Source organism: Daucus carota, chromosome 6, assembly GCF_001625215.2.
Source record: "Daucus carota subsp. sativus chromosome 6, DH1 v3.0, whole genome shotgun sequence".
NCBI lineage: Eukaryota > Viridiplantae > Streptophyta > Magnoliopsida > Apiales > Apiaceae > Daucus > Daucus carota.
In genome coordinates, this window is record NC_030386.2 from 5,631,087 (window position 1) to 5,655,144 (window position 24,058).

General features: G+C 36.8%; 3 protein-coding genes and 1 long non-coding RNA gene across 10 annotated transcripts; 1 reads left to right on the top strand and 3 right to left on the bottom strand.

The window, feature by feature from the left end:
- Positions 1–952: 952 nt before the first annotated feature.
- LOC135147128 (uncharacterized) lies at positions 953–2,715 on the top strand. Its single transcript, XR_010284638.1, has 2 exons — positions 953–1,561; positions 2,277–2,715. It is a non-coding gene; the product is annotated as an uncharacterized LOC135147128 (long non-coding RNA).
- A 2,921-nt stretch (positions 2,716–5,636) lies between these two features.
- On the bottom strand, positions 5,637–9,848 carry LOC108228026 (uncharacterized oxidoreductase At1g06690, chloroplastic). Its single transcript, XM_017403484.2, has 10 exons — positions 9,507–9,848; positions 7,955–8,046; positions 7,774–7,814; positions 7,498–7,662; positions 7,400–7,422; positions 7,238–7,309; positions 6,890–7,057; positions 6,700–6,782; positions 6,550–6,612; positions 5,637–6,049 (listed from the first exon to the last, which is right to left on the bottom strand). Exons 1-10 carry the CDS (start codon positions 9,730–9,732, stop codon positions 5,864–5,866), a joined length of 1,119 nt encoding a protein of 372 aa, XP_017258973.1. The 5' UTR covers positions 9,733–9,848; the 3' UTR covers positions 5,637–5,863.
- A 3,280-nt stretch (positions 9,849–13,128) lies between these two features.
- LOC108225674 (G-type lectin S-receptor-like serine/threonine-protein kinase At1g11410) lies at positions 13,129–13,641 on the bottom strand. The gene has a single exon (XM_017400601.1). The coding sequence runs from the start codon at positions 13,639–13,641 to the stop codon at positions 13,129–13,131; it is 513 nt and encodes a 170-aa protein (XP_017256090.1).
- Positions 13,642–16,524: 2,883 nt separating this feature from the next.
- Positions 16,525–23,333, bottom strand: LOC108227762 (septin and tuftelin-interacting protein 1 homolog 1). 7 transcript variants are annotated; one of them, XR_010284408.1, is made up of 6 exons: positions 23,290–23,333; positions 22,973–23,064; positions 20,034–22,756; positions 19,340–19,492; positions 18,903–18,971; positions 16,525–16,750 (listed from the first exon to the last, which is right to left on the bottom strand). XR_010284408.1 is itself a non-coding variant. In XM_064079349.1 (3 exons), the coding sequence occupies exon 3, from the start codon at positions 22,727–22,729 to the stop codon at positions 20,147–20,149; it is 2,583 nt and encodes an 860-aa protein (XP_063935419.1). In that variant the 5' UTR covers positions 22,730–22,756; positions 22,973–23,064; positions 23,290–23,333; the 3' UTR covers positions 19,807–20,146. The 7 variants fall into 7 exon arrangements, 1 of the variants encoding a protein (XP_063935419.1); XR_010284407.1 differs by lacking the exon at positions 18,903–18,971 and adding an exon at positions 19,727–19,785; XR_010284406.1 differs by lacking the exon at positions 18,903–18,971.
- Between the last annotated feature and the right edge of the window lie 725 nt (positions 23,334–24,058).

Below are 24,058 nucleotides of genomic sequence, written 5' to 3' on the forward strand. Positions count from 1 at the left end.
CATTTTAAAATACTTGTTTATTCCTTCATACTAAAAATACATTTATTTTTAAAGGAATATATTTATTTCGCAATATGCGTGTTGAGGAATCGTAAAATATGATGTCCTTCATCTTCCTATTGCAACATTAAAATACATGAAGCTCGAAAAAGGATTATCCTTGTGTGATATTCTTTAGACCACTCATGTGACATTAAAACAAAAATTTCAATTTAAAGTAATTTATTCCATATTTAAATGTTTTATCTTCTCTCGGAATAAATTATTTTAAATCTTTTAAAATCATAAATCCTTTGATCTTCAATGATTTAACTTTTCTAAATAAAGGATTTATTTTCTCCATATTAATATCGTTTTAAATATACCTTTGGAATATTTTCTCCCAGTCTCTCAAATTCTTTATTTTTCGGAGAAAAATATTCACAATACTTAGAAAGGCTTTTCAATATATCAAAATCATGATTTATCATGAACATTTTATTTCTAAGTATTTTGGTATCAAAGTATTCGTCAAAAGGTCTTCTCGAGTATTTAAAAGACGAATTGTTTCGGTTTTTCATAAACCAGTTTAAATCTTAGAAAATCGGTTTAAATACCTTAAAATAGTTCTCAACCCACTAAAGTATTTTATCTTTATGGGAATATATTTTAAGTATTTATTCAAGTTTTAAGTTTGGCCTAAATCTCTCTTCGGATATTTCAAAAGAATTGTCGTATTTTATTAGAAACCCGAAAGGCTGATTTAATCGTTTTAAATCCAAATAAAATACTTCCACTTGCCAAATTGACTTGAAACTTGAGATTAGCCAGTTATATATTATTCTTAATGCATGGTAAAAGTTTCGGAATTTTTCGAGAACTTTCATTTTTCTGCGTTTTCTGGCTATTTATCCGAACTTCGGCTGAACGTTTGACCAAGCTAGGGTTGACCAAAAATCACCAAAATTTCCAGAGTGCCATTTTCCATTATTCTAAGATTTATCATAATTTTTCTGGAATTTATTTCGCACGTTCGAAAAATCACATTATTTAAGTGTAACGGATTTATTACCGTTATCTCGATTTGCGTGCAACTTCTAGAAGCTTTTTAAAGTGCTGAGAATTCAAAAGGAAGGTGCTAGGTTGCTTCCTTAATTGAGCACATGGGATAAAGGAAGTACTTGGTGGCCAAGTTGCTTGTGTCATGGATGACTTCATCCTTTAATTATGTCATGCATGACATCATCCCCCACCATTTGCCTATAAATACCAAGCCTCCCCCCACCCATTTTCTTCAAGCTAAGAGCCAAATATATGCTGAGATTTTGAAGTGAAAATACTCTCCCAAAGTTTATTCAAGCACCCACCATATTTACTTCATCTTTAAAACCTTCGATTCTTCATATACTTCGTTATATACACAAGGTTTTAAACCCCGAGGCTTCGTTCCACCCAACCTAGCCAAATCTCGCCTAGCTCATTTTCATACCACTCTTGTTGTCCTCCCGAAGGGCTCTCCAAAGTTCGTGTGCAAAGCCAAAATCCGGTCGAACCTCCGACGAATTTTTCCGGCGAACTTTTTGTAAGTGGTTATATTAGCTTCGTTTTTACTCGTGTCTTAACCGACCATTTTTGACAAAGGGTTTTTGAACAAAAATATTCTCTTCATCTTTAAAGCTCTCTTTGTTTACAAAACACACGAGTTAGCCACTCGTTATATATTTGTGCGTGTGTTTTGTCCCGGAACCTAACTCGTATCCTTTGAGATTTCCTCACCAAACTTTGGAGGGATCTTTGCCTTGGCACGGAAAGCCGGATATAAGGCCAAAGGTAATAAGTTAGTTATTGTTGTGCGTGTTATCTGTGCTTAACTGATTATATCCCTACGCCCAACATACCCTTTCTCGTTTGGTGAACGTTTCCATATGTGCTGTGCTTCGTGGAAATACTAACCTTACGAGTTTAGCGGTTCCCGATCCCGTGTGTGTGAGTGTGATTATCGACTGCGTATTATATTTATAAATCACTCCACACTAATTAATATAACTCTCGTAGCTTGCCCGTACGCGGTTTGCTCAGGTTATTAAAATCAATCCGACTTAAAATCAACTATTTATATTTTCCGCGCAATATAAATTGTTGGACTGTTGTTGGACACTTGTTGGACTAATCACCGTTGGACTTGTTTTAATTGACAAACCTTATACCCGACCGTGATTATTGGACTTAATTAGCGGACTAAAATCTTATTAAAACAAGGACATATTTTCGTAGATATTGTGTTCTAACTTTTGCAGTGAGGTGAAGTGAAGTGAGGTGATCTTCGTTCTAAGACCCAAGTCCTTGACGTATTGACGGGGAGTTAATAGTCATTGCACCGTGAAGAAGAGGAAAGACCCGAGATCTAACACCTAAGACCCGAGACCGGCAAAAGGTGTAGAAGTACAAAGACTACACAAGGTTCTACATCGACTTTGAGGAAGTAACGGGGAGTTACGTTCCGAGACAAGCTTTGTAGGTGTTTTTACATTTATAGTGAGGAGGTAACGGGAAGTTACGCTCCAAGATATATATTTGTAAAGGCTTCTCCGCCTACTTTAAAGGAGTATCTTTTTAGTAGAGAAAATCTCGAGTCCGGGGAGGAGCTCGGGGACTGGACTAGGGGTGAGTGGACTCCATCGGTTGAGTTAGCCACCGCGAACCAGGATAAAATCCCTCGTGTGGTATTTTTCTTTCTTTGCTTTTTGCTTCCGCATTTACAACTGCCATTACTCTAGATACAAGCTTTTAAAAAGGGGATAAACTTTTTAAAACGCCATAAAGTTTTTAAACTGGTGATTAAGCTATTCAACCCCCCCTTCTAGCTTAATTATCCCTATATACGGACCTAACAAACTACCCCCCGAGTGATTGTCATATATTTCTTCATGAACTTCTCTCGTCTACCAAGAAGACAATGGTACTGGTCCTCGGAAAAATCCTTTGTTGTGGTTGACTTCAAAGATTTGTTCATGAAGAGTCTCTCTTTCCTATTGTTTGATGTTAGCCAAAGTCGTGACAGGTGGAGCGTATTTGACCGTGGCCTGGAACTGAGTGAGGAACCATTGATAAGCGCTATTTCTGGAAGTGGCTGCGGGAAGTCGACATCGAACAAGATCGGGTATCTGGTAGACCCCCATCTCGACATTGAACCTGCCAAGAAACTCAACAACATCGGAGTTGCCATGAAATTTAGGATATGGTGTCGTGTTTCTGTAGTTGGTGGGTAGAGGAGCTTCGATTACTTCAGCGGAGAATGGTAAGAAGGCCTGACTTAGAAGTGACGTCTGATCTCCTTCGAAGTGTGCCAAGATTTTCCTAAGGTTGTTGATATTGACATCACCGATCCCTGAATGTTCTGGATATTAGGTTGGACATGCGTTGTAGATGGGATTCCTCCTGTAGCTATGAGGTCGCTTGGCGGCGGAGCAAGGAGATTCGACGTGGCAAGATTTGATGATGGAGCATGAGTTGATGATGGAGCGAGAGAATTGGCCGATGAAGAAGCTAGAAGAGTTGACAGTGTCAGAGCTTGCTGATGATGAGGCGTGAAGAACTGATGGTGTCGGAGCGAGATGATTTGCTGATGTCTGTTCTCGAGTTGTTTGTTGATCTGAGCATCCATGAAATTGAAGTGAAGCAAGTCTGTGCCTTAGGGCGTGCCCTATCAGGGGGATGCGCGCTTCTCGATATATTATTCCTTCTTGCAAGGGATAGAACCAACACAATATACGGTATACAAGTATCAAGGAGAACGTTTACCTTAAGGCGCGCCCTGTTAGGGGCAGGCGCGCTTATACTAACATTCTTCCTCCCTGCAAAGGATCCAATCAACACAACATGTCGTATACAAGTAATAAGAAGAATGTTTACCTTAAGGCGCGCCCAGTCAGGGGAAGGCGCGCTCCTCGATATCTTGTGTCAGCCATGGGACTTGCTTCCTTTCGAAACCCTTAAAAAGTCTCCAGATCCGAAAATCACGCTTCCCTCATGTGTTGACCTCTGGAACCTTCGCTCCGATCTTGCCTTCATCTTTCGCCCTCACAACCTTGCCTTGTTCAATATCGATAACAAACAACCATGTTTACCGTCGTCTTTCCTCTCTGAACATACTTCTCCATCGAACCCGTCTTCTTTTCCCTCGTAACGGACTTCTCCTTCGATCCCGTCTTCTTCTCTTTTGAACAGACTTCTCAGATAATTCATCGTTACTCACCATGATTGCCGGCGACTAGGCGATCGTCCGTCGTAGACTGACGTTGTCTCCATCTGTTATCACAATTGCCTGTTCCTGGGGAGTGCTTCCGACCGGTGTATAATCGACGGGAGTATTATTGCCTCCTCCTGATCTTGGATCGGGCGGTTGGTTCCCGTCGGGCGTCGTCTCGCCGTGGTTCGACATCTTTCTCCTTGATGGAAAATCTTGAACTACCCCTCCTTCTAGCGCCAATTTGTTAACGGAGAAAACTGGTAGGTTAACGAAGATGAGGTTCGCGGCGTGGATCAAGATTCTTGTTGGCGAGAATGTAGGAAGCGGTTGGTTGTTTGTTATAGTGGTGGCTGCAATTGTAAGCAAAGGGTTCAAGATTGCTAATTGGAATAGCTCTCAAGAATGGTCGATGCCTACAATCTGCCTACGTACCCCTATTTATAGGGGATCAAGCCGGCACGTAGTTCTTTCTCCTAAGAGACCCATGTGGGCTGGGCCTCCCCTTCTAGAATCTTCCTCCCGAAAGGAGCCCAATACGATGAGGCCTAGCTCTAAAGCTTACCCCAAATGCATGGGCACTACCCTACTCCCCGACAGGGACAACCCGCCAGACTACAGAGATAGGACCCTTCAGGGTGTGTCTTCTCTTCATCCTCTACCTCCCAAGGGGGACAACCCCTCAGACTACAAGGTAGGGCTTTCATATTTCAACAGTAGGATCTACTTATACTTAAGGGCGTCCTCCTAAACAAAAAGTATCTCTTCCTGCCCTTATAATTCTCTGCGTACGAAACTATCCTCAGCAAGTGGGCGCGCCCAAAAGATAGGGCGCGCCCTATCTTTTGACAGGGTCACTTCGAAATCGTGTTGATCTTGACTCTCCTGGCCCAAATAGACCTTCTTCTGTGGGCCCGACCCATTTAGTTAATCTTCATAATTTTGCATATAACAAGAGGCATAAGCAAAAGCAACAAAATGAATCATTGTTTTTTTAAATCAAAATTTTAGCAGAATCAAGTCTCTTACAATACAATTGATAAAAACCAAGACATATCAACATAAGAACTATGCTTTTTTATATCTTTAAAAAGAAAAACTTGCATAGAATTCAATCAGAAAAGTATAACAAACTCATATTGCAGCAAGAACGATACTACAAACAAGAAGTTTCAGTCACCCAGATTATAAAAGTTTACCTGTAAATTTATATTTAACATGTCTCGTCCACAGCCATTGAGTCATGCAGCACGAAGAAAGACAACCTAAACAATCTGAACGAGTGACTTGTCCAGTAAAAGCCATTCAGATCCTCATTTACTTGTTAACAAATGAGGCCTTACTGGTGTAATGCACACTTTGCCTGAAATTTAAACTTTTAGCATTTAAAAATAATAAAAAGTCGCTCATCGAGAAGGAAAAAAGAGGTTATTTCGAATATTGCGTCTCTTATACAGAAATAAGTACACGTTATATGATATTTTTGTACCAACTGCACTTGAAAGATGCCAAAATCTTCAGGTTCACCTTGTTATATTCTAACACTATTGTGCAATGTAATTTTACATTTTACCTGTATACATCGCTATACATGTATCTGAAAATGTGTACAGTATATATAGGCAGAACTGGTAAGTTCTACAATTTCTCAACTGGAAATCCTATCACGGGTTTTGTTTCAGTTGCCAATGCGCGAAGCTCATCAATCTCTTCTGTGTTGAGTATCCACCCGAGTGCTCCACCAAACTCTTTCGCCTGCTCTGCGTTTTTAGCCCCTGGAATAGGGATAACATTCTCCTGGGCTATGAGCCAATTTAGGGCTACCTGTCGAGGGCATTCGATTTATTAGCAAATTTTTATCTCAGAATGTGTGTGTGTGTGTGTGTGTGTGTGTGTGTGTGTGTGTGTGTGTGTGTATTAACATTAAATTTGGCACATTACTTAAGATACGAAAGATTTTGTTTGTGTATACCATTGAAATAGCTGTTAAAGTATTTAAAATGTCTACTCAACTCAGTGTTACACAATAGATTCACGCAAAATAAATTTTTGGGGCCAAAATTTTATTCAATTTAACATCAGCAAGCATGTCAAGCATTTTTATTCATAACACCACCAAAATAGTTCTTATGAATACATGGGAAGAGTATCCCAAAAAAATGAGCTACTACCCAATGGCATCACAGTTGTTTCAAATGATTATTTGAACAACTTTATAATTAAAGCATTTTTCCCCTTCTAATATATCACAGTATAACAAATATGCTGAACTGAAGTTTTGTGATATGGTAATAGTAATAGTTAGTAATGGCACAAGAGGGAACCTGTGTAGGGGTCTTATTATATTTCTCCCCGATCTCCTTTATTCTGCTTACTAGAGGTTGGAGCTGCATAGCGCAAATATACTCTCAGACATTGAATTAGGAAGCTGGACTGCTGGATGCCTATATTCTTATACATTAAAATCATCTTACCTTCGTTAAAAATTCGGGTGTATAAATCCTTCCTCGGGGACCACTTGGAGGATTATCTGGTGTATACTTTCCTGTCAGCGCACCTGCATGGTAGGAAGGGCTATGAATATACTATAAATAGTCTTGAAAAGAATATATTGTCTGTGCATGAACGATTCATATATCATAAGTATGTAGTTTAACTTTTCACCTTGAGCAATAGGTGAATAGGCAATTAAACTGACCCCAAGTTCATCACAGGTAGCCTTCACACCATTCTCCTCTGGTATCCTGTATATGAGACTGTAATTTACTTGATTGGAAGCAAGTGGGATGCCTCTCTTTTTAAGCTGCTCATATGCACCCCGAAGACGCTTTTCTAGATTCAGCATTAATTTTGAAAGTATTTAGCACACGTTTCATAATATACCATGGGATAAGTTGTGCCGTGTAGAGACAAGAGCAGTAAAGAAAAAATGCTCAAGGGTGATACCAAAGTAGATCTGACTAGTAAAATACGAGAGCTATCTAAAGATCTCCAGTTTGAAGGATAATATACCACTATAGTTCGATACGCCAACAGCCTTCACAAGACCCTGCTCCACAGCATCTCCAAGACCATCAAGATATCCTGAGGTTCATACTCCAACATAATATGCCACTTTATATCTATTCATGTCTTTGCATTAAAATAATTGCTAAATAGCATATAGAAAATAACCTTCATTTCCCCATATTCCTGGCCTGAAAATCAGAATAAAGACACTGGGATGAGTTACTGTTTAATATATAGTCTATCTGAGGAGATTGAGTACAAACCAATGCAATTGATAGAGCTCCACTGAAGAAAGCTCTAGCCTGGAGAGAGAATCTTTTAGAGCAGCTAGGACACTCTGACGACCAAGTCTCCATGGCAATGCTGCAAATTTAGTAGCAACAGCTACATCAACTCCTGGATCCCGTTCCTTCCTCTCCTTAATAAATCTTCAGCAGAATGATTAATTTATAAAACAAGGAAAGACCGAAGCGAGTTCAAGCGTAATTAAATTATAGGTTTTCAGGTATCCAAAAAAAGTGAGAGAATTCTTGAATTACCTTCCTAGCAATGTTTCAGAATTTATTGCACCAAAAGAGAACTGAAAGCACAGAACATAAATAGATTTTATTTTCAGAGACCTTTTACATAGAAAATTGTATAAATGCGAGAAGCACTGTCATGAAAATTTCTCACCCGTAATTAGGAAAAAAACAAAAGAAAAGGAGAATCATTTCTCACCCTTGATCCATAAACTTCAGCAGTATCAAAGAACGTAATACCAGAATCCACACTGACATCAAAAGCAGCTTTGGCTGCTTTCATCATTCTATCTGCCATAATAAGAAAGAACGGAATAAGCAGCGTGCAACTAAAGTATTACAGGCTACTTGCAAAAATAAAGGAAAGTATTTTAGCATGTCCAACATCACTCCCAGCTTAAGTTTGATTTTAGAGTAAAAAGGAAAAAAATAAGAGCAAGTCCAATAGGTGTGCTAAATCAAGTCTTAAATCCGAAAATAGGGAATATGGGATAAAATTGTATTCCAACACTATGCTAGTGATGTGCTAAATCACTAGCACAAGCCTCCCCTTCCCTATTTTTAGAATATGCTAGCCACTTCTAAACTATTTTTATCATTAAAATATTCATTTCCCTCTCTCCTCCACATCATTTCCCTCTCTCTTTTTTCCTCTTTCCCTCTTTTTTAATATTATTATAATAATAGGGAATGGATATAGGGAGTACTATTGGAGCTCATGTACTAAATCTTGTGCTAAATCACTAAGACATATTATTTTATAATATTTTTAGGGAACCTCTTAGCATAGTGTTGGACTTGCTCTAATGTAGGGCATTCCTTCCCAAAAGTGTGAAAACTTGGAGAAAGAGAGAAGCATGAAAATAGTTCAGACACAATAAACACTGTCCATCATAGTAAAAAGTGTATGTCTCCTTTATGTCTGAAACTTTTATATTGTCTATTTCGAATAGTTAAGAGACAAAGGAAACACTACTTCCAAGTTCTTACCCTTCATTTTCTGTTAGGTGGTTTACTTTTCATTTATCTACCTTCAAGACTTGGATGATATTATATTATATCGTTAAGCACACACGAAAAATTGATGTCATGTTTAAATAGAATCTAAGCCATTACAGTTAGAGCTTAACATTTTTTTTCAATCCTAATGACCCCATTATTTATGTCTGGCATTCACCCTACGATGCCTAAGTAGAAGTATGATGATACTTCCATATTTAATCCACGAGGAAAACAGTAATAACTCCTACTATGGCATGAACAAGCTGGATCTTCATGCATTGAACTTATTGCGATGTGAAGATATTATAAGAAATCATAGACTACACTCTCTACTTTGATTGTTATCAACAGATCCAACACATAAGCATGATCCACATTTTAAGCAAGCAGAACTATTCCGACCCATGGCTCTAAAGTTTAAATGATGAAGGCCCAATATTTGCAGCAACGAGAAAAGAAAGAATTTGAACACTATGGAAAGTTGGTAACATATATCAAAGTTAATTAACCTGGATAAAACAGAAAGAAGGTATTATTAATTGAAAAAGACTAAAATATAGCACTGTGATTTAAAAAAAAAAAAAAGGAGTGAACGAGAAAGGGAGAGGGAGAGGGTGAGAGGGAGAGGGAGGGGGAGGGGGAGGGGGAGAGAGAGAGAGAGAGAGAGAGAGAGAGAGGGGGGGGGGAGAGAGGGAGAGGGGGAGAGGGGGAGGGGGAGGGGGAGAGGGGGTGCCGAGAGAGAGAGAGACCATCCCATTCAAAGTTGTTCCAGTAGCTAGTATCACCCCAAGACCAAGCACCAATCCCAAGCTTTGTGACCTTCAAATCAGAATTACCCAACTTGACTTTATCTTGGTTCACTGTACTGGTGGTAGCAGCGTATTCTTCGGAAGCAACTGCTCTGATTCTTTGGTGAAATTTTCTTTGGCTACTCAAAGCATGAAAGCAAGCACTGCTGCTCATGTACATAGCCATTGAAACAAAATTTTCAAGTGAATGTGTGATTACATATCCAGAGACATAGAGATATGCTCAACAACTCGTTGGTCTCGGACTCGACACGTTTAGACACCAAAATTTATATCAAAATGGTTTCGGCCACAAATAATATACTACGACACTGCTATTGTTTCTCGGGTCCGGGTCTCGGTCCGCCAGGATTATATTAAAACTTTAATATTTCCAACGAAAGCGCTGGACGACTAGCGCTGGATATGAGAATCTCCGTTCAGCGCTAAAAAAGCGCTAGACATGTTAAACTTTTAGTATGATCCTAATCGCTTAGATATTCATCAAACGACCCAAAGCCTATATGTTGGTTAACTGCTCCACAGCAATTAATGGCTGTGGACCGCTGCCCTTGTTTCTCTAATCTCTAACTAGATGGATGTACTTCCCGCACATTAAAATTGAGTTAATAGGCAAAATGATCACTGAATTCTTGACCAACTTGCAATTGGGTCACTAAACTCAAAAAGTTTGCAAACGGATCATAGAACTAAATTTAAATTGCAGTCAACTCACTGAACCAATAAAATGCTGCATTTAGGTCACTGCGTCGTTAAGTATCAGTTGACTTTAACGGAATCCGTTAGAAAAATTAAAAATAACTTTGAAAAAAAAGTATAAAATTTTGATTTTTATAAAAAAAATTGAAAACTTAAAAAAATCTGAAATTTTTGAAAAAACTTTCGAAAATATGTAATTTTTTAAAAAATATGAAAAAATGTAAAAACTTCAAAAAAATCTTGAAAATTTGAAAATTTAAAACTTCGATAAAATTTGAAATATTGGAAAAAATTCTGAATTTTTTTTAATTTCAAAATTTTTTTAAAATTCGATAAACTTTCATATTTTTTAAAAGTTTCATATTTTTAAAGTTTTTTCAAAATTTTCAGACTTTCTTTTAAGTTTTCAGAATTTTTAAGAAAATAAATTTTTAATATTTTTTCCAGAGTTTTTTCAATATTTTTTAACGGATTCCGTTAAAGTCAACCGATACTTAACGGCGTAGTGACCTAAATGCAAACTTTATTAGTTCAGTGAGTTGACTGCAAATTAAATTTAGCTCTGTGACCCGTTTGCAAATTTTTTGAGTTCAATGACCCGACTGCAAATTGGCCATGAGTGCAGTTACCTTTTTGCCTATTAACCCCATTAAAATTTAAAGGTTTGCAATTTTTTTTTTACACTGAAATTCCCAAATAACTTATTAAGGCTATCGTCCCCTATTTCAAAAAAAAAAAAAAAAAAAAGGCTATTGTTCCTATTGGTATTGATAGTGCTCCCAAAGTTGATTTTGCTTTTTGGTAAAATCTTTTATTTATAAAAAAAAGATAGACCGAAATATACTCATCTATCATCAATATTTTAACTCAGTTGATTTAATCCTCGATTTATTGATTATGTATCAAGTAACCTCGTACGTGCATAAATGATAAAACGGTATATAAAAGGAGGGCATGCTTGACATTTTATAATAAGGTAAATAATTTCTCCCTTTTAAAATCTGAAAAACTGTTAATACATCGAGCATATTATTATAAGCATTTGCAGAAGAAAGTATGGTCCAACTCGTGCAAAACAATATATGTGTTTGTGTGTATAGTCGAAGTAACAGAATAAGAATGAAAGGAGACAGATTAAACGAATGATATAAACGAAAATCTGAGTCCAGTGCGAAACTGTCTCCTTAAAGCGTATTCGCCTCCTCACCGTATGTGTGGAACGAAAGCTTCCCATGATAAAACGGATTACGATGCTGTGCAGCACCTGCAGCGAGCGTGAACAGGTTAGGAACTATCACTAACAAAGAACGAGAAGATGAGAGGCAGGAAGAGTAGGATTTTTTGATGTGTGGCTGTATTATTTTTCGATAATCCTAATGACTCTATAATATCGTATTATATAGAGACGCTGGAAGACTTGTGCGCTACTCCTCGTAATTAATTAAACGCGTTAATTAATCGAGGCGTTTACGAATTAAATTCGTAATCAAAATGAATTAATTTAAACCAAACAATTAATCCGAAATCAAATCAGAATTAGTTTCTATCAATTTAATTGAGCACAAACCAAGTGAAAAATAAAAATCAACAAAACTAGTTCGTGATTATTCGGGCCTAGATTAGATTTTACTGCATTCGTGTCCACAGGACACACACACGGAAAGCCCGAAGCCTCATAATGGTCCTCCGGAATCCCCTGATTCAGGCGTGGGTATTGGAGCAGTATGTTGGTAACACATGTGAACACTCCATAAGTGTTTTGTTGTATAAAGCCAATTACTCTCCTTTGCAATATCAATTTGGGACTTCTAACACATTCCTCATTTTTCCACTTCTAACTTCTAAGAGACCAACGTTGGATACTATTATCTCATTCATCTCTTAGTCATTTTGAGTGATTCAAAGTGTCTTGGAAAGATACTCCGATAGAGAACGCGCTCCAAGCGTCACTCGTTGTGCGCACATAACAATCGTTACTCAAAATGTGACTCAAAATCGACAAATTCGACAAGTTAATCAAAAATTTAATCAGTTCGACAAGTTACGATTAAATTTCCTTTTTTTAATCAGTGTTATAAAGTCTGCGATTAATCGTTGTTCGGACGGAATACGTCTGGATTAATCGTTAATCGGATGAAAAATCATTTTTAAATAAAAAAATCAGTGAAAATCGGTAAAACCGATCAAATGTCCGCAAAAAATCGGTAAATTATAAAAAAAATATTTTTTAATTAAAATTTATTCATATAAAAATTATAAAATAATTAAAAATTACTCACTATGTCCTAACCATTTATTTACACTTTCGTTTTTGCGATGTTTCGTACAATTATTTACACTTCAAAACTTACCGAAAATTGTCAATAAGTCTCACTACTTGTTCACTTTTCTTCGCTTTTCACGCTACTTTTACTCCACTGTCTTTTTTTTAGGGTTTTATATCAAATTGCCCACCGCACTCAACAAAATATATCAAATAGCTACCCGATCTCCACGGCGACTCATTTAAACCACTATAATACTGCTATATATCACTTCGTTAACTTATAAAAAAAACCGAACGGCAGAGTTGACAGAAATGCTGATGTAGCATAGTAGTGTGGATTATTCCTTTATACATGCCAATATATATAATATTAGCTTAACAGTAAGTACCATGCAATCTATAACTTTGATATTGAAAATAGAATACACAACAGACTTTTGTTTTTGTATAGATAAAGCTACGACTTATTTTATTTACACATACATGGCTACGGCCTTTTTCTCACAATCCAGGACACAGAGCTTCTTCTCTTGTTTTGTTTCAACTATTTAAGTGTAATATCTGAGACCAAATGTGCGGTGCTGGTGTTTGAAACCTTTACTCCTGAGACCTCCACGAACCCCTCCCCTTTCCACACACAAGGGCCTCAGAATGCCTCAGACACTGATATTTATCTCGCAGAGGATTTCCTTGGGACTTGTATCCTGGAAGACACTCACAACCTTGAGCACCAACATCGGCCGGATTGCAAGTACTGAATGCACCAAAATGCCTATAAAAGTCACAGGAATCTTCTGACCCTGTCCAGAATGGATACCATTTTTGCGTGACTGGATCCCAATTAAACCTTTGCGCTAGGCCTCTTGTCTCATTCAGTACAAATATTGAAATATTTGCAGGATTATTTATAGTATAGTACCAAAAGATCTCTTCTTCATTGTCAGTATATATCAGCTTGGAGACTTGATCAGCACCACTTACTGTAAATTCTGGATAACCACTAAAGGTAACGCCATTCCAGGGTCCCATTCGCATCAACCTTTCAGCACCACTGTAAATGAACACTTGGGGATTATTTTCTACGGTCTTTTTGTTCCACCCTATCCTCATTCCTGGAAGATGTGTATTCGTCGGATGGTCAAATCCTTGCCAGATGACATTCTTTTCGCTGTATTCATCCTTGAACAAAACAAAATTTCACGTATTCAGTATCTTAGCTGAGAACCGGCTATCTCCGGATCCTGAAACACTACTTGACCAGATTAAAACTTGTTGTAAAATAGAACAAGCTGTCCTGTTCCATCTATAGACGGAACACCAGAAGTGTTTTTCACAGGATTATCTCTATTAGCCACCCAGACAACATTTTTTTCCAGAATCTGGTAAAACAACAAAGTACACCAGTACGTTCTTTCCAGTGTACATGCTCTGTTTACAAAATAAAATTCAACATTGTCGTAGCAAATTAAATGCCAACATTGTTTTGGCAAAATAAACCACATAGTCAAGACGAAATAGAAAAGTTTAGACAAAAATTGCAGAGCACAGTTTACATGAGCAAAAAGGAAATACTGATAACTTAAAATTGACGTCAATAGTCATCTAGATTAAGAGCATATTCTGAGCCTGTTGATGCTCTTCCTTGAAGGGTTAGAAGCTGCTTTAGTTGTTGTAGATTAAGGCAGTTTCGGAGCATTTGGAGGCACTTTTGCTGGGGCCGGTAATGTTCTAATCTCTACAATTTTTGAACTTAACGTTTGTTGTTAGGGCTTTTTTTGAAGTTAACGGAATGATATATAGCAGTATTATAGTTGTTTAAATGAGTCGTCATGGAGATCGGGTAGCTATTTAATATATTTTGCTGAGTTCGGTGGGCAATTTGATATAAAACCCCTTTTTTTATACATTAAAAATCAGTGGGTCCACCACTTCATCCACTTTTCTTTTTTTTTCACTACTTTATACATATTTTTTAATCTCCGTACTCAACCCATTTTATATAAATGGGAGGGACGGGAGTATAAAATATCAAAATTATTCAATTATAACTTTATTGATTATGAAAAAATATAGTTACGTATTATATACAATTTTTTATTAGATTATGTCATGTTATTATGCAACATACTTTAACATATATATTTTTTGTATGTGCTAATTATACATGTGTGTGTTTTTTATTTGTAGTATATAAATATTTGCTATTCTGTTCATATAAAATTACAAATCTATAATTTATACACATATTATTAAAAATAATATTAAATTAATTCCGATTATTGATCCAATTAATCATTCTGATTATTCCCAATTATTCGATTAATCCCTGGATAGTGCTTCCACCAACTCTGATTCCCGCTTTTTATAACACTGTTTGAAACAGAGTAAAAAAGTGAGATTCATTTCTTATCTTTTTCCATCCACTCATTTCCGCCTACTTCACTTTTTGATCTCACCATTTACCTCAACTGTGTTCAAATATATTGTTCACTATTACATCATATTTTATTATATTTATAAAGATTATATTTTCACGGAATACACTACATATTTTTTATCTTTGCCCTAAACATATATATATATAGATAGGCAAGTGCTCAAATACAAACTCTTTAGTGTACAAACGTACAAACAATCACTAAATGACTTGAACAGAATCACTAAATGATTGAACAAAATCACTAAATCTATCAGGGGGTCTGATGGAGAGATAAGGGGAGGGGAGCACTTACAGGGCGACATAGCCGAGTGCTGGTGCAGCGCGGCGCGAGGGTAGTGCTAGAAACACGATTGAGACAGAGAGACACGATTGTGTGTATAGCACAGGTAGGTGAGCGAACAACCAGAGTGAGCTGCTGGCAGTGGTGGTGGTGGTGGGTGGTGAGAGAAAGAGGCGCTGGGCAGTGGTGGTTGATGGTGACTGGTGGAGAGAGAGAGGCGCAGTGGTGGTTGGCGGTGGTGGTGATGGATGTATGTATTTGTTATATTAAAATCTGCTAATCACAAAATATTATTGCCATAATCACTGGTTTGTACGTTTGTACAGTAAAGAGTTTGTACTGGAGTAAGACCCTAGATAGATATATAAGGGTCTTTGTTCCAATGAAAATGAGAACCAATCCTTAGAATTAATCATGCTGCAAAATAAATTTATAGGTGCAGTATACACAGTTCGAGACACCGTACCAAAATAAATATTTGGTTTGTCTGGTCAAGTTTTTCCCCGGTTCTATTATTCTGGATAGGACTGATTGAAGATATACGTATCTAGGGATGGCAAACGGGTCGGTCGAAACGGGTTTTGTAAAAACCAAACCCGAACCCGATTTTATATCATAAACCCGAAACCGAATCCGAACCCGAAAAACCCGAATTATGTAAACCCAAACCCGAACCCGTCGGGTTTTATTCGGGTTCGGGTTTACCCGAAACCCGAAAAATATATTTATTTAAAAAAATGAAAATTCAGCAGATTAAAATAAAAATACCAAAAATCCTGAATATTTGAAAGCAAATTATTATTTAAGCACGGCAAAAGCATATGGCACATTCGTTGCAAGGCAGCAACATTACCTGTATGCAGTCTGCCTCTGATATATAGTTTGTAAACAGAGGGAATGAAGCGCTAATCAGATTAATGACTTAATAAATACTAATAAAGAATAAATATTAAAAATTAGTAATATTATGGTATACTATATATGTACATGTTACTAATAAATATTAATAATATAAAAAAATATATATACACACACACGGGTTTCGGGTCGGATTCGGGTTCGGGTTCGGTTTGAAACGGGTTTCGGGTTTTCGGGTCGGGTTCGAAACGGTATGCCATAAACCCGAACCCGACCCGAAAATAGTTCGGGTTTAAAAATTAAACCCGAACCCGAACCCAAACCCGAATATTTCGGGTTCGCTAAAACCCAATCGGATCGGTATGGATCGGGTATCCATCGGTTCGGTACAAATTGCCATCCCTGTAACGTATCATAAAGAAAAACATCAACTTTCTATACGAATGAGAACTTATATATAAAACAACATAGTGCCAAAAAGAATTCAAACTGCATATCTCAAAGAACACAACTATTGCCAGCATTAAATTCAAACAAGTTTCTAGTCGCTCATTCCCCTCTCAACCCCGGGGTTGAGAACACATCTCCACTCTCCAGCGGATCTTGCACCTGAGTAACTAGCAATCAGGCTTTTCTTTCCCCTGCATAAAGATTAAACGTTTTAGTTTTATTATATTTTATATTTGAGGGCAATTGAAAGGTTAATTGCTACAAGTAACAACATAAACATGCGACACAGAGGTAATGGTTAGTCACACAATTTAGTGGCACACACTGATAACACATCTGCAGTTCCTTGCATGCACAATTGCATATATATACACACACAAAACCCTCATGTCTACACATCAAATATGCACAGATACACCAACAATAAAACTGTACTTATGTCTACACATCACAAATATGGAGGCAACTTTTGTGCTTTGGCGTCTCTCAAACTTTTCCTAACCCAGGGCCGAGCACCCTATTTGAGGAAAAATAGAATAGCAGGAACTTATTTTACCACTTGGTAACTGGCTGAGATGAATTTTCATGCATGGTTTTGAATGAGAGAGACCGCTTGCACACGGGGCAAGGCTGCATAGGGAAGGGGGCTGCCCATGTAACTCTCCTTTCTCAAGGTAAGCTTCCTATGAGGTAATTATCTATCTGCCAAAAATCTGCAGTTCCTATTGGAATAGGCAGTTAGACACAGTCTAACTTTAGTTCCATATACACAACTCCCAGTCTCATCGAAATGCTAATCTTCAGCAAGAATAATAAACGGAGCACACCGCCGAAAGATTCTAAATAGCAGAAGTCCCCTTTGGATTCGAGAAGAAGGGCGACACATAAACAAACAAAAATATGTAATAAATATATGATAAACCAAGTACCATACATCAGCTTAACAGAGGTATATCATTAGATTTCATGCATTATTATGATCTAAAAGTGCAGCATATATAGAATGTAATTTGCTATAAAAAAAAATTGTACACTGACTAATATTTATGTAATCTTTCCGTATGTACGGTTGGATTTTCAAAAAAAATGTTAAAAAATATCAATTTGAGGTGCTTCAGTAGAGAATTTTTCTACAAATGACTGGTAGAATCCCATAGCCATTACATATCACTATACAGTAGAACCCCTATAAATTAATAATCTCTTAAGTGATGAACTCTCTAAACTGATAAAAAGTTGGTCCCAACCAGTATCAAAATTTAATAACCCCTCTAATGTGATAATTAATAAACTTTAAGAAAATCTTAATGTTAAATATCGATCCCAACTTTCCCATAAAGTGACATTTTTTACTATATACATATTTTTAGACTCTCTTTTAACACGGAAATTATTTTAATACAGATTTGTAAAATTATTTCTTCTTGAATAACTTTCACCATTCCACTCCATTTATTATCATCCAAGTTGCCTCCAATTCGTCTTTGTGATATCTTTTATGCTATGTTGCAACAATTTTATTAATGTAGGGAATGATATCAAATTTAAATGTGTTATTTTGAACCTGAAAGTGTTAATCCACATAGATGTTAGTATATCACTTGAAAATATGTATATGATATGTATTAGTATGTGACATATTAATTATAATAATTTTAATTATTGTGATGAGACCTCTCTTATATGAAACCTCTTTAAAGTGATAAGTTTCTTATATAAATCTATTTTTGAAGTGATAAATTTTTATGGTCTCACTTTAGAGGACTCCTACTGTAGTTGTTCTAGACTTCTAGTTATCTATTTTATAACTCTCTCCGTCCCCTTTTACATGTCCCTTTTGAAGAAATAACTTATCCCAAAACTTGTTCCTTTCTCTTTTCAAAACAACTTTTTGAATATTTTTTCAAAGAATACCCTTCAGATACATGTTCCAATGTTTGACTAATATACTCAATTAATTTATCACAATTATTAGGGGTGGACAAGTAAACAAGAAACTCAACTAACATTTTCTTAATATGCGTAATTTTTTTAAAAAGGAACATGTAAAAGGAGACAGAGGGAGTATAACACAAAATACATGAAAATATTATTACAAATATATATAGTTGAACACTTAAACGTATAATCTGCCTAGTGGTCGCTTAACGAGTGCCTAACTACGGTTGGGGTGATGCAATGGCAATGCCTCTTGAAATGTATCAATCAGTTTGTGTGAACATAAATAAGCTCTCTTTTCTTCTCTCTTTCATAAACTAGTCTATTCAAGTATTTTTACTATATACGCCCAACTCAAGAAATTTTGATACATGAATTTAAATACACATAAAATCAACTTAATACCATACTGGATTTGGACTGGTTGGACCATATACTGATAGTGATATTTCGCCAAATTGTCAATAAAATGTTCTGCAATACAAAAAGAAGGGTTTAAGCATGGTCTCTTTCTTCTCTTTATTTTTCTAAAAGTTTTATTTTATGATATGTCATTATTGTGACTTACTCAATAAGGAGTAATAAACTTATAAATCATTTCAGGTTCTTTAAAGCTCCTTCCTATGGGAGCCGTTCAACATTTCGATATTCAAATTTAAAAGGACTCTGCGAATCTTTGGTCCTATCTAAAAATGGATACACAAATCAGAGGGCAATACTCCTTATAGGATCAACCACGTAGACAGATGTTAACCACAAAATTTATCTTCTCACAGGAAACCAATCTTACGAACAAAAACACAAAACATTCTTTTAAGGATCTATTTTGAGGCTCTTGGTACCTTTCATAAGCGGAAATTCTGCAGGTAGTCCAACACAATGGTGGGGATGGATAATAGTAGTTCACAACTCCCACATCAGAAGGATTTAGGCAGGTTCCAACATACGCAACCTCGCCTTTATTGTCCATAAATAGGCCGCTTTAACACATTGGCCTAAGGGATAACAAGTAAGCACTTGACTTATCAAGAAAAGCTCTACATTTTTAATAGAGTAGACAGATACTGGCCTAGATTGCAAAATGTATGATACAAGTTTTATTTAAAACAATTCACCTTAAATTTCAAACAACAAGATCACTGACCAATGCATACATTCACTAATTTGGATGAAACACTGATCCTATAGATGAATAGATACACAACCTTCTTCATTAATAGAACACATACCAGTGAGTTCCAGAAAAAGAGAGTGCAGTTGCATGAATCTATTAGAGTCTACTTAACCACTGCATAGTCGCATAACAAAATGGCTCAAAAAACATTTATTGTAATTTCAAAACATACACAAAAAAAAAAAAAACAGATTCAGATATCTGAGAGAAGTACAGAATACTCAAAACTAATGTTAATATAAGTCACCAGCTTATATTGTGCTCGTAAAGCTAAGGTCAGGGCAACATAAAAGATTAGTTGCAAGAATGATAGCACCACTCTTGAAGGTTAATGAAAAAATAGTTGCAGAGAAAAAGCTAACCTCAAATGATAGCATCATCAATCTTATAAATATTATAATCTTCTGCAGCTTATAGTCTGTGTAACAGTGAATCATTGATAATCATAATCAGAAACACCATTTGAGTTGGAAATTTAACGTCGCCTTGAAATAGAACGATTGTGCAGCTCAGGAAGCTGGTCAAGTGACACCAAGGACCACTTCTCTTCAGTTTGTGCAAACACCTTCTGGTTAAGAGAATCAATTATAATGCTAACATTACCAAAGCCATATATCTGATGACCATCTTGAGTTCTGCCAGGTTTAGGCTTAAACAATAATCCATTCTGCTGCGCATAAAACTCAATAACATCTTTCAAACTCATCTCATTCCCACCGCCTATACCCCCCATCTGTGTTGCACTAACTGGGGTGGCAGAAGCTTGTTGAGCATTATAGGCTGCTGTTTGCGGAGCCCCAAACGGTCTTTGCTCTGGCGGCCTGCGATAATTAATGTTCTCCCTCATACCAGGTTGTACCACCTCTATACCCTCAAAAGCTCTGTTCATCATCTCCAGACCCACATTAAGGCGGTATCGGATATGTTCATTTGCCAGAAGTTCAGGAGGAATAAGCTCCTTCCAACCAACATACCAGCTGGTAACTTCTTCAAAGTTCGGGCGTGAGCATAACCAGTGGTACAGAACTTCTTGCCACTTATTGAAAAACACATCCATTAAATGAAGCATGTGTGAAATTGGAATAGCAGTAGCCCAAGTCCTAACCAGGTAGAACTTATCAAGATTTTGGTTAGCTGGATTTACTTGAAATTCATGCATGACGGTCAACAACTTTGGGATAATATATCGGACCATTAGTTGCTCCCAGCTGGCTGAATCAAATACAGTCTTCCAAGGGGACAATATACAGAATGCAGAAATATCATCAGGCTGCCAAGCATGAAGCACACTTTCCAAACGGATGCGAATTGTGTGGTAGAAAATCTCCAACTTCTGACGTAACCATGGTAACCATGGATGCACCCAAAGATGAATCGGTATTGTTTCCCTGCGGGGATCCCACGAATCAATAGCAGCTGACAACTTGGGCATGACTACATTGTCTAATATGGTCTGCCTAACAGGAATAGGCAGCAGCTCCTCCCATGACTCCAAAAATCGAAGCATCGGCTCTGGTTCCCTTGCTTGCCAAGTATTAGTGCCCGATATCCTAACAGCTGGGAAAACAACTTCCATTATTAGCTGTGTATAAGGTGAACCAGGATCAGTGAGATCACCTTGCAATAGGTTTTTCCACAAGGATATAACTTCCAACCCATGTGCGGGATTCTGGAGTGGGTCCCATCCCTGAAACACCCTTATGAACAAAGGCATAGCAAACGAACAGGCAATGCACGACAAGTTGCACAATTTGTAATCATCAGCATATTGCTTTTGCAAGTTCCCAAATGAGTTTGCAAGAGAGGTCAATGTCAATGTTCCTGACAAGTTTTCATTGCCTATAGTGTCCAAGACAGAAACTATCTCCTCCATATTATCAAGCTGCTGCTTCTGGTTCACTACCTCTTTGTTAAGCCTTTCCTTCTCCTGCTGCAAACTGACCACTGTTTCCCTCTCATTTCTCAAATCTCGATCTAACTTCTGTATATCAAGCTCAGCTAAATCGACAATTAATCTGACATTATGCTGAAGTTCAGGCATTGGGATATCATTTTCCCTAGCCTTCTCTTCAGCATTCAAGTTCTCCAAGTTTGTCAAGATTCGAACCTGCGGTCCCCTCATATCAAACACCTTTTGAACAACTTCCAGTCCCTGCTCTTCTTTCTTCGCCAGCAATTCTTCAGCAGTAACATAATTCATCTTCTTCTTCTTAGATCGTGCTTGCTTAGACCAGAGTTTCTCTTTCGATCGATTTTCTGAGGACTGCACTGCATTGGGGATAGACTTTTTTTCTTCCAGTTCCTTCAATGTAGGCAGAGTAGCTTCCTTGTATTCATTATAACCCATTCCCATTTTCTGAGGCCGCAACTTTGCCTCAACAGGTGCCACAATACCTTGTTCATTTTTTCCAAGCCCGCCTCCTTTGTAACCCATCTTTTCAAGCAACTTCATTCCTATCCCTTTGGTGTGTTGTTCGAATCCACCAATATTGCCATGGTTACTTGATTCCTTCCTTGCCCCTTGGGACGACTTGAGATTAATTTTTGACTTCTCCTTTTCCTTCTCTTGCCGGCGCAATAGTGCACCTTTCTTAATCTTCTCTCCGAAAGATGTCGGCAAATAATCATCTTCCGTTTCAACTTGCACTTCTTCAGCTGGCTTTCCTTTTCCGTCGGAACTAAAACCAAGGCCAGATGAACCAAATCGAGACGCACCTAGCCCTAAACCAGAAGGGGTATCATCATACTGATCTTTATCTTCCTCCTCGGAATTTTTATCAATTTCCTGATTAGGCATGACAACGCCAGTGGACACAAAACTAACAGGCTTAGTGAGGTCAGCTTTTCTAGACAGGTCATTTTTCCGCTTCTTCTTCTTCTTGGAAGAGTAATCATCTGAATCACTATCGTCAGACGCAAAGACGCCATAGAGCACATCATCTTTCGTCTGGGTTCTCTTGTCCTTACGCCTAGCATAATAAAATTCAGCACCTACATACTGCCCCCCCTCAAAATCATTATCCATTCCAAACTTCTCCATCTCCTGATCATCATCCATGTTCCAAGCTATAGAAATTGCAAACTTCTACAAATAAATCGAAAACGCAACACAATTAAAACCCCTATAATCTTAGTAGCTTTACTTAATAGAGGTTGTGGATTAATTACTAAGCTATCAATTACTAGTAACTAAGCATCTACAATAATCTCTTGTTACAAACTCAATCCAAGGATTGTACAAAACAATAACAACGGGAACTACTGCAACATATATATAATAAAACGGGGAGGTAGGAATTACCTGAACTCAAGATGGAAGAATTCGATTTTGAATCCGATGTTCGCCAAAACTAGGGTTTCACAGGTCTTTATATTTCTCTTCCCAAATAAAATTCCCTGTTTGTTTACCAGAAGCAGAAGCTGCTTCTGGCTTCTGCTTTTCTTGACCCGTTTGTGTAAAGAAGTAGAAGCACTTTTAAGAAGCTGAGAATCCTAGCTTCTCTCTCACAACTTCTGCTTCTTTTCCAAAGACTTAATTCACTTATTTACTTCTCACTTCTGCTCCACTTCTCTAGTTTAAGCAAGAAGTCACTTTTTTAAGCTTGCCCAAACGGCCCCTTAATCTCCCCCACCTTCCCTCTCCGCTCTTTTTATTATCTTTTGCTTATGATGATTTCATTCCTTATTATTTACTCCCTCCATTTTTTAATATTTTTTAATATTTGACGTTTTGATTTTTGACACACATCTTTAGATGAGTTGACCGGATAATAAAAATTATTATTTTTAATTGAGTTTTTTTGTGAATTAAAATTTTGATTATATATTTTTATTCAGAAAAAGAAAATTTAAAAAATAATATGTTTAACTACTCGATCAAAGCATTTAAAGATACGTACCCAAAGTCAAAGCGTCTAATATAAAAAACAAAGGGAGTAATTATTTTACTTTAAAAATACAAATATTTAATTTGAAAATACGTTCATCTATATTTATTATTATATTGTATATATATTTATATATGATAAGCAAAGAAATATAATTTAATCGTATGCTCTCAATACTTCAAAAAGTTTATCAACTAATATTTACTTGCATATTTATGATTCTTTTTCCTAATCCAAAACAAATTCTGCCTTTTACATGTTTATGATTTCTTTCTTGAATCCAAATTAAATATTAACCACCAATTTTAATTCTAGAAGCATCAAAATCATACCATTACAAAGTTAATTTTATCTAATATATATTTTTAAACAACATAATAGACAAAATAATATTATTCATAATATTAAATTAATAAAGCGAATTTAATCCTCACATAATAAATATAAAAAAATATGCTTGATTGGCACGTGCGGGAAAAAGCGAATGTGTTCATAAATGT